Source organism: Oenanthe melanoleuca, chromosome 9 (genome assembly GCF_029582105.1).
Source record: "Oenanthe melanoleuca isolate GR-GAL-2019-014 chromosome 9, OMel1.0, whole genome shotgun sequence".
NCBI classification, from domain to species: domain Eukaryota; kingdom Metazoa; phylum Chordata; class Aves; order Passeriformes; family Muscicapidae; genus Oenanthe; species Oenanthe melanoleuca.
In genome coordinates, this window is record NC_079343.1 from 8020031 (window position 1) to 8035599 (window position 15569).

The window sequence follows — 15569 nt, forward strand, 5'->3', positions numbered from 1 at the left end:
GTCAGTACTCTTTTGACCCATACTTTTGAAATTATTAATTGGAAATTCTGCATGCCAAAATCATGAAATAATAAAATTAAATTAAGTTAGTCTGATGACATAAGCCTTGTGCAGGAAATCTCATTCCATATGTGAGAGGACAACCCCACATTTTTCAATGTTTGCAGTTGCCTTTCTCCACCTCCCCCACCCTTGCTCCTCTCCAAACTGTTTATTAGGCAAGTTTCATTTTGGAAGTCAATTTGGAGAAGAGAGTAGTGATTCTAAATACAACATTAAGACTCATTTCAGGCACTGTTCACAGTCTGTAAGGGCTCAGTCCATGAGAGGGCTGCCCAAGAGCAGACTGCCTTAGAAATCTTTGTCTGTTGCAATGATTCCCATCAAAATTAAGTACACCACAAAATCATTCTTTATAAAACTGTTAAGCAGCCATCCACATAAATGAAAGCTTTCAAGAGCAGCACTTGACAAACATGAAATAAAAGTAACAATTTAACTCACAAACTTTATAATGCCAGAGTAAATGTGCTCCTTAGTCCAAGATAAACAGCTCCACTCCTGGTTCTGAAGAATGCTGATGCTATTCTGCCATCTGTCCCATGTTTTTTGCATTCTAGCAAACTGCATGCCCAACAAGGAATGAGCTGCACCACCAAACTGTCTGTATTTAATAAAAAAGAGCCTACATGGTCTGCTAAAACTGCTTGTTTTGCTTGGCAAGGCTCTTTTTTTCCTTCAAAAAGGAAAAAAGGTAATCTACCAATTAAATTCATCACCAAAGCAATTTACTTGCCATTTTGTTTAGGCCTTATATAAACCTTTGTTTTGCAGATCCCAGATACTTTAAACACAACCACTAAAATCTGAAACCAGATAATGAAACAACAGAACAACTGCTACCACTGAATTTAAAGTAATGTCAGCCTCTTTACTGAGGCAAAACTCCATTCAACTCCTCCCAAAAATTGCAGCTTGGGCATTTCTTTTCTCTCAACATACTGTAGAGAAAGACATGAATCAGTAAAATTTAAGCAAATTTTTAACATTTAAAAATCTGATTTTACAGTTCATTTTACTGTGATATATTTTTCCAGATAAAGATAATTTGAAATTTTGATCATATACAATGAAATCAGAGCAAAGAGGCCCTAAAACACAGGAAGGATTTCACTGAAGCCTTTGGAAAGTGAACGAGCTGCTTTGTCTGTTTTATGTACAACAATTAAGGCTACAGAACAATTTCAAGGCAGCCACACTTTTTTAGCATAGCTGGATGAAGTAGAAAGATAAGGATAATACTTTTATTAATGAGAGAGAAAATTTTATACTGTGGAGCTTTTAATTTATGGATATAGTTTTTTACACAGACTTGCTCCATTCTCTACCCTGTATCTCTGCTACCAATCTCATTCTTCGTATCAGTTATCAACTCCCCAGAAAATAATTTGGAAGAACAAATACAAGCAATCCTGTTTAAAGATGATGGAAAAGGGATTTCTGCTTTCCAGGGTTTGTGCCACTTGCAAACACTACCAGCAGGTAGTTTCTCTCATGAGATACATCCCTGATAAGTATATCAATTATATTCCTGATAAGAATACAAAAGCACACTAGATTAAGAGCACAAAAAATAGGCACATCAATACAAGCAGTTTAGAGCAGATTTATTGGTGCAAAATTGTCTGGTGTTTATGCTTGCAGTTTTTCAGTATCTGTGACAGATTCTAAGGAATATTTAGATGCCTAAAAATAGTTGCAGTGTATCTCCTTGCACTTTTTAGAGAGCATCTAAAATGAACAATGCTTCCAGCCACTCTAAAATCTAGCCTGTAAACCAGGCTCTTAAATCTTGTGCTGTGCACATTAGTACAAAATCCCATTAATGAATATTATTATGGAAATGCCTATTTTAAAGGAAATACAGATTTACTTACTATTACTATTTGGTATGTAAATGTATTTCCATTCTCAAAGATTCTGAGGAACCTCCTCTTCTTACCTGTATTAGGATCTTTTACTACAATGTCAGAAATCTCAAAGAGTTTGAGAGGCAAGGGCATCTTTCTGTTGGCAGCAATAGTCTTCAGCAGACCAGGAAGGAGGGTTGTACGTGCCACCTGCAGGACAAACAGAGATGCTGCAAGTCAAATATCTTCCAAAATATCTCATTTTCTTCAGTTTTTTTGTTTTGTCCATTTGTAACAAGAATTTAAAAGTAGTCAAGTGCAAATACTGCACTTACCTCTTATGTTTAAGCAACTTTGACTTAGAATTATTAAATCTGTACATTCTCTATGTGTTCTATATATTGCATTTTCTCAAAGAGTTTAAATGTGATCTTAAGAACTGGTACTATTTCACAGGTGGCTGAGTTGCAGTGCAGGGCAGAAAAATAATATAGAAAGTGAAAGTAAGTCCCATAAATTTACTCTCACTTATACAAAAGGCAAATTCTAAGCGGAATTTTGGAAATATCAAGTGTTACCTAAGATGTTATCTTTATACTACAGGAAAAAGCTATGTAATATTCAGTCATGGACACCTGAAATGTATAGAAAAAGTGTTCAAAGAACCAAGCAAGAGACAATCGTTCCTGTGAATGTATCTGTAAGAACAGTAACATACTTCCTTTGAATTGTACCTTTTTTGTTTGTCAAACTAGAAGAGTCTGATTCAGTAAAGCTAATAAAAGAGGGGTGACAGTGATTCTCTGTTCCTTGACTGCAGGTTAAAAGTCACCATGTGCTCAGCCACAGTTACTTCTTATGCTTGTTCATGCAGCATTTCTATTTACCCTACTTTTCTTAACCAATGAGGAGTTCCAGCTGCACACTCAATGTAGGATGGACCCTGGCATCATCCTGCCCTTCCCTTGCTGGCAGAGTACAGGGATGGGAAGAGTTATCCTGAAAATCTCATCCCAACTACCATCTAAAGCTGAAAGTTTATAGTGCATCACAAAGAGCAATCCTTCCCAATTTTCAGCAAGGCCTACTAATTTTAAAAGACTGAAGCTATTTTTGCCACAATGAATTATCCATCCAATACTAACCCTGCAAGAACAGGAGTCTGAAATGCTATCTGGCTAGAGGAGCTGCCATGTTTTCTCTTTTTGTTCCCACTTCATCGTTTGTTGGGGTACATTCTATATTGCTCACTATAATCACCATGCTAAATGACAGAAATGAACAGGTGGTAATGGTCTAAACAGGTTCCAACAGTGTCTTGCATGACTGCTTATTTGTGGTACCAAATAAAAGGTGTGCAAAAATTCTGTTGATGAATCTCAGAGCAGCAGAAGACTGTCATCTATATTAGACAAAAATTCTAGGAAGGTATTTCAGAAACTCAGAGAAATCAGGTGTACTGAAGGACTTAAGGGAAAAAAAACCACAAATCACAAAATATTAATACCTCAGACTTCTGAAACTTTTCAAAACCTTTCTAACGTGAGTTTACCTTTGTATTTCTTAGGCTAGAAAGAAAAAAAAAGGGGCCTCTAAATTTATGTTCCTGGTAAACTAAAGAAAGCATCTTAAAAAAAACAACAACACACTTGAATAAAAATACAAAACCTATGAGTACACTCTTTGGTATTTTCAGAATTGTTGACAATACCATACTTGAGCTCTCACTTTCTGCTTTAGCTAAAATCAAAGGATCTAGAAAGGAGTACTAAAATACTTCAAGAGCATCACAGATTAAAAAAACAAAACCAAACCAAGAGTAATAATGATCAATTCCAAAAAAAAACCCAACCCAAATGTTTCCTACCCAAAGCTCAGGAAGCTTAGAGATTGCCAAGTCTAATAGTTCCTTCTATGCTGAATAGGTTTTCTAGATGAGGGAGCTAATCCATCTGGGATTTTCTGCAATAAGACTGCTCAGTTTTGCCACATTATACCACACAGAGCATGGTACTTTGCTTTCTGGAAAAGCTGATAGTATTTCACACTGGAAGAGAGATTTCTCAGTGGAGTAACAGAAGATGACACGTTCAGCACGTAAGTATACACAAGCTCTTTAATGCAGGAAATGTAGCTTTTAGTTTATAAATTTTATTTCCTGTAGGTTCCTAGCTCTCCTTTTTAAAATATAGAATCCATGACAATATTGCTTTCAAAATGTAAATGGTCTCACCTGAAATTCTGTTGTTTTGGGATTTGCTATGAGTACGGCGTTTGTTGCAGAGATGTTCATGCCAAGTTTATCTGCAATATCTTCTTGAGAACACTGAAAATGAGACAAAAACACTTCAACACCAAAAAGTGTTTTTAAAGCCTGTATCCTAAAGGTGTATTTTTAAGCTGGTCAGTAAAACAAAATGCATTCACTTTATCAGGCTCAGACAATGTCTTTGTACATAGTGCAACACATATTACTTCTAAGATCCACACTTCAGGTTTCCAAAATCTATAGCTTTATTAGAGTAATAAAGAAACCAGTAGCAGACTAGGCATGTAATTGAGGATTTGCTTGGGTACTGCAGTCTCCCAGAAGTGTTCTCTTTGCACTGGCAGCACTCACAAAGTGTGTTGATAAACCAACTGTGAGAAAAATGAGCAGATGATACCATCTGAAAAAGTGGATTATTGAATAATCAATTGAAAAAATCCCAAATAACACAAGGAACGCTGAACTTATGAGGAGAGAACTGTGTTAAACAGTTTTCAGATGTGTATCTAAACTACAGCATGTTACTGTGACTTAACTAAATGCATTCTGGCTAAACTGGAGCTCCTCACAGAAGGCAAAGTTACTGTGTACAAGAAACAGATCGAGTGCACAAATACATAAGCAGTGTTTGTCATATAACACTGGGGTTGCAGCATAAATTATATCAAAATTATCAAAGTCATAAGCCTCACACTGGTGTTTTCATAAAGTGCTGGGGACACAGCAGACTGTGAGTTTCATCCTGCCACAGCAGAAATACAAATATGAAACGTGATACCATGACATACTGCATGACCTTCAAAAATTCTGCTGTTGCAGTTCATAAAGGTTCTCAGTTGTAGAAATGTAATATATTAAATGTTCCAGACATATTACCTATCTGGTGGTGAAAAAAATGAACTGTGTGCTCAAATAACCAAGCAAGAGTGCAGCAATCAAAAATGAATAATGAATTAGGAAATATTAATTTTGGATAATAATATTAATGACTTTAAAAACTTTAAAAGCTTGATTTATGTACTGTTTCCTCAACATGGTAGTAACCACAGGCCTGACCTCTGTCAGATATTAGCACTGCAGGTAGCAATACAACTTATTGTCCTGCTTACCTAAATGAGCTAGCAACCAAATATTAAAAATGAAATATATTCTTCAGAATGAGACCAAATTTTGCTTTTGAAGCTCTGTGAAATCTGAAGGTGTTAAAATTTTATTCAGTCCACTCAAATTTCCCAATCTCGTTGCAACACCTGAACTTTTCAATTACCAATAATGTTTTAGGAGCCTGAAATGCTGCATCTTAAAATATTTGAGTAAATTAGTTAAAAATAATCTGTGAGCAGATCACTCTTTCTCTTAAGAGGTTGTGTACTTTCAAGGATTTTTACCTCAGGCCATCTAGTAAGTTTTAGATTCAGGAAGAGGATGAGAAATTCCACAGAGATTTTAACAGCATATGTGATGGTAGCTCCCCATATGCTAAATGTGCACAAATTGGGCATTCAGGCAAAGGCTGTGAGCAGATCTTTCAACAGAAAGGATTTTTTAAAATGTATAGTGTATTTTCAATAGCTGCGTATGCCAGTCTCCATATATGGACAATTATATTTGGATGGCATGGGAGCATATTTTATTTTTTTGTTTTAATAGTAGATCAAGTTCTCTGATCCAGTTCACAACTAAGGGGTATGAACATGACAAAGATGTTGTTTCCTACTGTACATTCCATTTTAGCACAACAATCCTGCTGTATAATTTCCACAGTACAAATTATGGCATCAGTTAGTACCAGAGTTCTAATTAGAGTCCTAATTCTTGGCCAGACTACTGGCATGGCTGTAATTTAGGTAATAATACCTAAAACCAGTGATAACAATTCTATATTTTTTATCTATATTTGTAACCTATATACTATATATCTATTTGTTATCTATATTCAAAATCCTACCTGTGGTAAAATTTACAAAGAATGTTGCCTCAGTGTCTGCGTATTATAACTTTTTATGGGTATTCTTAAAATAAGCTCTTTGCAGACTGAATTATCTAATGCAAGGAATCGTGGACAAGTGATAATACTAAAGAAAAAATACAGAAACAGGTAAATCTCAATACACTGTAGGAATACTCACCAGAAAGTACTAAATTTTCATGTTGGTTTTCCAGATTATTGAATTATGATGAATTTACATCTGGTGACCAAAGTCTTGAGAGAGATTTGCTGTCTTAAAATTTCATTCTATCAAGTTAAACTAAAACCAGTCCTTCAGCAGCTATTTCCCTCTCTATACTTAGAACTACATACCACATTAACAGTGACTCATTTAATTTCTCTGACCTACAAACTCTTCAAAAATTATACTGTGATTCCAAAGCCCTTATAAACAATCAGCTGCCAAAACAGTACTGGATAATACTGGTACATTTATACAACAACATATCCTCCGACCACCCTCTGCAGTTTTGATTGCATCACTGCTCGAACACACAATTAAGAAAAATATGAAATCAATGTAAAATACCAGGGCAAAAGTGAGTGCTTCTGTGAATCCAGCAGCTGCCAAGTCCAGTCTCAGAAGTTCTGTGAGCTTATTGAGGGGGAGCTAAAATGAAACAGAACAGTTTTCAGCTTCCATCTAAAAGCATTTTGCTATTCTTTCCTGAGGTGATTCTGCCTGTTACATGATGGTGAATTCGCTAGGGAGGGACTATGTTGTGTGCTTAAAATTTTTGAAAGCATTAGCCAGCTGCCTTTAGGCTTGCCTGAGGAAACGAATCTCCCAATTAGAGATTTAATATGGGCTCCCTACTTAAACCCTGTCTTTTTTCAAGTACCAGCAACCACTGGTCTTAGACTTATTCAAATCAGTGGGGCATCTGTTTTGTATCCCATCCGTGGTAAATACTTCTCAAGGCAAAGCATGTCAAAATATTTAATTCCTAGTTTCTGTTTTCCCCAAAGCCCTTCTGGCATGCAGCAGTCATTTACTGACAACAGAGCATTCATTTGAAGGGGCAATCTTACTTGATTAGCTATGGTGTACGTTTTCGGAATCACCATCTGAATGTTGTTATAACCATAAGCTATTGCTGCATCTTCTACGATATCACAGGCATGGATAATGTCTGCTCTGGTAGGAGGGATTTCAACCTCTAGATGGTTCCCATTCCCTGTGACGTGTGACTTCAAACACATCCTAGTCAGCAGCTTTGCCAGGCTTGATGGAGTTTCACTGAAACAAAACAAGAGAGTGGTAATTTATGGATTTTGCACTGTATTGACTGACTTCGTAAAGCAATCAATGTTTTTTCTGCACTGCCTCATATCCTGAAGAATCTGCAAGTGCTTTATGGACTGTACACAGACTCAGCATTCAAAGAGAATCAGCTCAGATTCTCACTCGTGAGATGCTGTTTTTCCTTTACTTCATAACAGTTGTGTGAAGCCAAAATCATTCACTTTTTCTGAAAGCAAGGGACTCTTTTAGAGAGTCTATCTAATTACCCAAGATAAACCCTGAATTTTTGATAAATTAAAAAAATATTTTGATAAATTAAAAAAAAAAATCTCAGTCTAAACATTTTTAAAACAATACACCAATCAATGTCTTCTAGCATCTTTGTCATGGTTAAATAAAACTATGTTTTCATTTGCAGTAACACACCTGATCCCTACTTTCTTGTTAATGTAGTCAGGTTTCACCTTCTCTGTTCGATAAGCCAGCTCCTAAAAAGAAAGACAAAGATTTTAAGCATACACAGTGCCTGCCATTTCTACCTAAGAGGATTCAATCTCAGTAATCTAGCTTCTAATTGAAGAAGACAATGTGTAATATTAGGCTGTATTTAGCATCCTAAAGTTAACAGGATTGTTGAAAATATACTCTAGTATGGGATGCAAAAGCTGTTCTTGGTTAAGCTGGAAGGGCAAATGCAGCATGAAATCCCTGTTATTGAAACTTCCGATAATTTCTGATATATTCAGGTAACAGTCACTGAAAGTTTCTGGTGAGCAGTTCATCCTAAGTCAAAGCCCTAAAGCACAGAATAGTCATGCATGAGATCTTGTGGTCTTGTATAGATCAAATCACTTTTAGGAGGAAAAGGAAGGAAAACTTTCTATTTCTTTATTGGCACACAAATACCTACCAGTACTTTATTTAGCAAGTGTGCAATGTAGTTAAGGAAGTTATTTTGTATGTATTTATGTATTTCATGTGTTTCTAAACTTCTCAATGTACAAATCCTTAAAAACCATAACATCTGAAACTTGGGGAGTTTTTTCTCTGTTTTATCTAGGGAAGCTGCTTTGGTTACTGCAGAGAATTCTGTCTTGGATATCTTTTCAGGATTCTACGTCTTTCCTCTGGTGGTTAAACTGACATTGTGAAAACAAAAAGCTAAAATGAAACTAGAAAACCTCTCAGCAAAACTAAACTTCTTTCCCTCTAAACAGTTTGTACTCCCTTGTTTTATCTGACTTTATGAACTCAACCAGATCTGTCTTCAGTTACTTTCAGGAAACAGGAGGAATTGCTTTCTTTATACCTATTAAGAGAATAAAAATGTAAGACTCCATTACTGCAAAAAGGTCTGTCTGGGGCTCTGAACTGAACTTGAAGTCAACATTCTGCCTTTAAGACCTTTACATAGTTAGTGTCTGTAAAGTGAAAGACTGAAAAATGCAGTGTTACAAGGTTATTTTAACTGAAGGGCATTAAAGCTTCCAGATCTGATAAGTACATTATGCTGAGGCTGATTTCAGTTGTCCATAGGCTTAAGGCTGAAGGACCTCTTCCTGCATTTATTTTTCCTGATTTGGAACATGTAGGCTTTAAAAGCTTTAGACACAGATGATTTATCCCCGAAAAAGTTTATATCACAGGCACTCTAAACCATAATAGTGCATTTTTAACCTCATCATAATTCAATGGAGCTTCAGAATGACTTTCCAAGACAAGGAGAAGCTGGAGTTTTTTTTTGTGGGGTTAGAGGTTCTGACTCACTAATACAGAGAAAGTGCCAAGCTGGGTTTTTACACTACACCTCAGAACCAGCACATACTGCCACTGCTGGAAAAGAAACCAATGTCACTCTTGCCAGACTTTGTATAAATGAAGCCCTGTCCCTAAGGACACAGAGATATCCCAATGCTGTGCTTACCGGATAGATGTGGGTCTTCCCATTGGGAGAAACCACTTCTACTGCTTCAACACTGAGAGAGACAGAAAAATGTAAGTAAAACTGTTTTTAACAGGTGGCCCAAATGTAATGTCTCTCTGCCTGGAGATTCATACTCACGTGAATGGCTTCTCACAATATTCACTGAACATCGTGACTATAACATCAAGAACAATTTTTGCCTACAAAACAAATATAATAATCACATTTAAATCTGTCATCTATTTGTGTTGAAGTAGACAAAATATCTCATCTTAAACCCCCTTCGTTCTTTTCTAATTTCCTAGCAGTCTAGAATACTAGATTGAATTTTAAAAAATATTTTCCTTCTGCTGCAGACATTTGTGAAAAAGCCTACAAATCTTTGGTTTTCAAGGTCCTGAAACCTTTGTGTATCTTTTCCAAACTCTGTTATTTAGAAACACAGAGTTTTTATTACCATTTGGAGCTGGGTCCCCCTAACCTTCTGTCTGATTAGTAACTTTACTGAAGTTCAAGTGAGAATGGAGAGGCTGAAGGACCGCATTGTTTAGCAATACATTAACTACTAACCTTGTTTGCAATTTTTTTTTTTTATTTACAATTAATATTTTAAGAGATTAGTATAATGAAATGTAATAATGAAATTCAGATGAACTCAATCCACAAGGGGGTTTTTTTGATGCCTGACAATGTAATTTCCTTTGCTTAAACAGAACAACACTATATTTATTTTTACTATCAAGACAAGCAGTAGCAAGAAACACTTATTAGTCTGCTTAGAAGCCACTCCCCAACATGCAAATTTATTTGTGTTGTTAACATTCCATTTTGTAGTAGGGTAAGTCAAAAGCAGTTTTTCTCTTGAGCATCAAGTTACACACTTTAGGGAAACTATCATTGAATGCACAGCCTGTATTCAAGAATAGGCAATTATAACTCCTTGGCTTTCATGCTTCATCTTTGAGTTACAGAATTTGCATATGGAAAGACTTGAATTTAGCAATTATTTGTATGGCATCCCTGCTTGATAAAGATAACTAAGTAGAAAAATCCTTGTCTTTCTTCCCTCAACCCAAATTTTCAGTAGGAGACAAAATGAATCTTTATGAAGAGTATTCTGCCAAAACAGGAAGTATTAGTAAATTTTACTCTTTTCTAAGCCTTTCAGATTTAGAAAAGTGCTCAAAAACAACAGTCAGTCTCTAATTTACTTGAATTATTTTTTCATACAAGCTGAATACTTAGTGTCAACATAAAGATACAGTAAAATCAAAATTCTGTGAAAACACAATCCACAGAGCAAGCCTGAAATTGTTTCCAGGAAATTCCACAGTCCAAAATCTTTTGTATTGGAAGGTTGGCTCCATACAACAACAAGGTGTTTACTGTAGGTCTTTGTATTGGAGCTCTATTATACACAAGGAAAACAATTATATTAAAGCACATCAAAACCAGGAAAGATTAATTTACCTTTGTAATATCTGTGCCTGTACATTCAATAAACACATTTCTGGTATTTAGGCTTATTTTTGTATGATCTCCTAAAACATGTGAAAACAAAAACATTAAGAAATATTAGTTTTATTGCAATAGCACTGATAGTGATTCATCTTGTGTCAGAAAGATCATTGTCATTTTCCACAGCTTAAAAAAGCCACTATCTACTGCACCATCATTCACGAGTGTTGGCAGAATAGCAGCTCTTTTTATTTTTGAATTTATGAATCAAATAAAAGGAAAAAGGCAGATCAGACACACTGACTGGATTATGCTTTACACTGGAAGACACAGGGATCTACAGGTATCCTGGCACTCAGCTGGAAAAGCCAGCTAACAGAACAGTGGCCATCTGCTGTTAGCAAAGGGCTCTGCACTACCACAGCATCCCATCTTCCCTGGGTTTAGTCTCACAATTGCATCACCTGATGTATGTCAATTGCATACCTGATGTATGTCATTTCCTTGGGCAGGAACAACTGAAATGGTCTTTAAAAAGTGATGCAGACTAATGAATATCAATAGTCACTCTTTGGTCTCCTGACACTGTTTGCTGACACCTTATAAGTTGGTTCTACAGTAGAGACTCAGGTCTTAGTATGGGTCGCTTCTAGGCATGAATTTGCTTTGTCTACACTGGGAGTTATGATGTGTGCATCTAAGCATATCCCTGCTGCACTCAAAAATTTTCTTGTCTGGAAAAGTACCTGAAGTGTCTCTCTTGCAAACTGGATGTGAAAGGTTCCCAGTAGCTGGTTCCCTACAAAAGTGGGGTCTGTTAGCAAGCCACAAGCAATCTGGAGCAGCTGTACAGAGATCTCATTCTGCCTGTTAGGTACAGATGAGCAGTGCACACCCGGAGTGAATTCCATGGCTGGGAACCATGCAGGAATGGGCACACACAGTCCTAGAACAGTGTGGGATCATGCCAAATCCAGTCTCTTTGTCCTTCTTGCCATTCCTTGCACCATTCATTAATGCAGATGCACCCCACCAGAGCCAAAGAAAGCATTTGGATGTACATGAGAACTCCAGCTTCTTTTGTTTGACCCTGATTTAGCTTCTCTGTTGTTTTAGTTTCCTATCTGAGAAATTAGGTCACAGCCACATTGGAAGTTAGGTGCACCAGAGATCTTAGGACTGAGAGATCTTGTACTGCCTTACAGCTGTGCTGTATCTCTTTGCAGATGGAATGTATTCAGCATCTCTGGACTCATTTCAAAGCAAATACAAGCTTTCACTTCAGTGCTTGTAGACAATCCAAACAACCAATACAGATGTTTACATTGCATTATCTGTTTAAAAAGCACCTTTGACCTGAAATCTCTCTTAGATACTGTCCTGTAAATCAGTGGCAGGTGTTAAATTTAGCTAAAACTTTTTAATTGATTAAATATAAACAATATGCAGTGTTATATAAGGAACACCCCCAAGTTGGAATGAGCCCGACAAAGAAGCATCAGGCACAGTGGTTGACACCACGTACAATTCAAAACAGTTACTGTTACCAGTCCCTGACAGAGAGAAATAGTTCCCATTGCTGGTAAGCTCCATGCTGTGACCTTATAAAATGTAATACAAAGTTGTAGTTACTAGTTACAGTTACCAGCTACAAAATAATTTCTTGCAGGCTTCTTTCAGCTAAACAAAATGCTTTCCCAAGGAAAGTTACTGTCACAAGGAACTTTATTGACTTGAGGAAGACTACCAGAAGCTCAGTGCAGAGGTTTGCAGTAGGACTTTTACACCCTTCTGATGAAGATGACAAAAAGGAACACTAGTAGCTTAAGGAGGGAGCAAAAAATTTGACTATCTTTAAAATGAAAGAAGGAAAGAAGACTTCATGAAATTGTAAGTGAAATAATTTAAAGAAAACGTAATAATCCCTACAACACATCAGTGCTTCTGTCAGACACTAATTCACAGACAAAACAACAGTACAAAGCAGTCACAAATTAATCTTACCATTGATGATTGGTGGCATGGACAGAACAACCCCATTGCTGTCATAAATGACAGGGTAACGTGGCTTGTTCTCAATCAGGTGCAAATAGTGCCGAAGGTGGCTGTCAGTCTGCAGAAACAAAGCACAGCCTGAACTGCACTTCAGCTCACAGGTGAACTTCCACAGAGCCACAATCCTTTGGTGAGTGATTAAGGGGAATTTTGAAGGTGGGAAGGGATTGGGTTAGAGTTAGGTACTTTAGTAGCAAAGGGTGTTTGCTCCTAGCAGCAGAAAAAGTTTGAAATGAGAGAACTGGATTCTTGGTTTTCTTCAGAAGTGCTGAAGATTATTTAATGATTCTCTCAAACATGTGTAGGCCATGCTACCTTTGTTCACCACAGCAAACATTGTCAAATATCCTTTAAAAGTGATAAAAATTACCACTGCAATACTTTTGGTTATAAATTGCTGGATACTGACACATTTATACCTAAATTTGAATCAAAATTTACATTTGTTCTAATGACATAAGTATGTGCTGTACCAAAAATCTAATTTCTTTTAAGTCTCTTGTTTCTGAGCTCTCTTACTCTTTAGTCTGATGATTTGTCTCTGTGGCCAGTATGTGTGTTCCAGCAGAGCTGTATACTGTAAAGACAGTGATAAATAGTATCATTTTCAAGTGCTGACATTGGAACTGGCCCACATAAACATTGTAAAATCAGATTTGATAAGATCTTTTCCTAGCATTGATGCTGAGCCAGGAGCAGTGCCAGACTTAACTTGAGCCTTTTACACAGCTATGCTTGCCTAATATGCGGTTGGGTAAATAATCCAAGAATCCAAGTAAACTGGACAAATGAAAGTAACATTAAAAAATCTGGTAGTATCTACCCAAAATTTTTTCTATCCTTGTACACCAAATATTCATAAGTAGATAAATACACAAGTCTTTTACAGTATTATTAAGAGCATCATGAAAAGCAATCTTCATGTAGATAAATCAGAAGTTTTCTACCAAATCCATTCAAACAGTTGCTCTTAGGCCCAAAATACCACAATATATCTTTCACAGACAATAAAACAAAATATTACCATGATAAGCAAAATATGGAATGTTCACTGGCTGTTAAGCCACAGAAGATAACTGTGTTTTATCTGTAAGAACAATTTTGAATAACAAGGATATGAGAGCTATTTAGCCTTGGAAATTTATCTTCCTCATTTAGAGCAACAAGTCTGAAAAATTCCACTTACCCTATACAGATCCATAATTTGTGAGGCTGTGTACTCCTGGGACTGATTCAAGGGCTTAAATTTAATTTCAGAAGGTGCTTTGGCTGTAAAAGTAAATGGACCAGTGATGGTGTCCAAGTCATGGGTACCTATTGCTACTAATGCTCTTTTCCTAGAAATAAAGAAGGCAAAATAATGTTTTTACTAGTAATACTTGGAGTTTTTTAGAGTATGATGCTCTATACTTCTATGCATTCACAGAGCTTACTGAAAAAGCAGAAGGATAATTTTGAGAAGCCCAGAAATTTCTTGATTAATAACATTTTAATAAATATTATTATGAATAACCACACAACTGTCAAGGTAAATATTGGGAATATTGCTACATACTTCAGTCTCAACTGTTGAAAGAACTGTAACAGTTATTTATGCTGAACAATATTGGCAGCAGACAAGAACAGGTAAGGAAATGCAAAAGATCAAGAGAGCTCCTATGGAAGATTTTCCTTGACATAACCATAATGCCTCTCTGCAATAGGGATGTGCAGCCTTAACACGTGATAAAATCATGCACACAGGCACTATATCCTGTTTTAAATGTAAGCACTGACCTGCAAATATTTTGGTGTAGTTTCTCCTGGAGGTCGATGAAACTGTCGTACCGGTCCTTGGTAAAAGTTATATTTCGGAGGACGGCAGCTACAGCGTGAGGCCGGATCTGGGCAGTCTGCAATTTACAACAGCAGCATGCAGATTACAAGAGAGCATTGAAACTTTGATTTGAGTTCCATCTGAAGCCTTGATTTGATCTGCGACTAAGTTCACCCAAAACAATTTGTCTGTTTCTCCTCCCCCTCCTCATTCCTAAGAACAGACCACAATGAGTAGAGATATTTAAATTTCTTCAGCTCTTGTTCTGCAAATAAGATTTCCAGTCTCACTGCTCTTACAAAATCATACTGATATGATCTTGCTGCTTCAGCAACTCTCAATACATTTACAAAGGTGCAGTAAACACTTTTACCTGTTCAGTGATAATCAGCCTCTGACCTTCACCCTCAGCTGGTATTATCTTTTCGAACCTAGGGAGATTTATCCTAAAACAAAAACAGAAGCAAGTCTGTAGCTGAAATGCTGCAAACTCTAGAAATGTAGCAGCAACTATATTGTAGAAAACTTTGTAGATAACGTTTCTTGGCATGTAATTGGCTAACTGTGCAAAACTTGTTTTTTATGGGATGGTAAACAGATTACTGAACTAGAAAGGACAAACTCAGAAAGATAAAGTTGTTGCAGAAAAGGGAAATAAATTATTTGTTTTGGTATTTACTACAAAGGATCACAAGGAGGTTTCTCTGCAGGAATTCTTTACAAAGGATAAGTCCCAAATTGAACAGCAATTGAAAACTTTTTAGAACATATACAAAATACAATAAAATTCTAGTCTAGTCTTTTTAAGTTATGCAGTAGATCCTCTCCAGAGGAACATCTGATGAATCTGATCTATGCACGTAACCATACTCAAAATCAAAGCAAGTAGGAAGTTCTGTTA

At 36.4% G+C, this 15569-nt stretch overlaps 1 protein-coding gene across 1 annotated transcript in view; it reads right to left on the reverse strand.

The window, feature by feature from the left end:
- FARSB (phenylalanyl-tRNA synthetase subunit beta) overlaps window positions 1-15569 on the reverse strand; it is a 35829-nt gene that overhangs the window by 17924 nt on the left and 2336 nt on the right. Inside the window, exons 4-15 of the mRNA XM_056498679.1 lie at window positions 15042-15114; window positions 14629-14744; window positions 14039-14189; window positions 12802-12910; window positions 10810-10880; window positions 9478-9539; window positions 9340-9391; window positions 7842-7903; window positions 7202-7409; window positions 6699-6779; window positions 4144-4236; window positions 2003-2120 (exon numbers count right to left, since the gene is read on the reverse strand). Coding sequence (XP_056354654.1) covers window positions 2003-2120; window positions 4144-4236; window positions 6699-6779; window positions 7202-7409; window positions 7842-7903; window positions 9340-9391; window positions 9478-9539; window positions 10810-10880; window positions 12802-12910; window positions 14039-14189; window positions 14629-14744; window positions 15042-15114 — 1196 coding nt within the window. The remainder of the gene's footprint in view (window positions 1-2002; window positions 2121-4143; window positions 4237-6698; window positions 6780-7201; window positions 7410-7841; window positions 7904-9339; window positions 9392-9477; window positions 9540-10809; window positions 10881-12801; window positions 12911-14038; window positions 14190-14628; window positions 14745-15041; window positions 15115-15569) is intronic.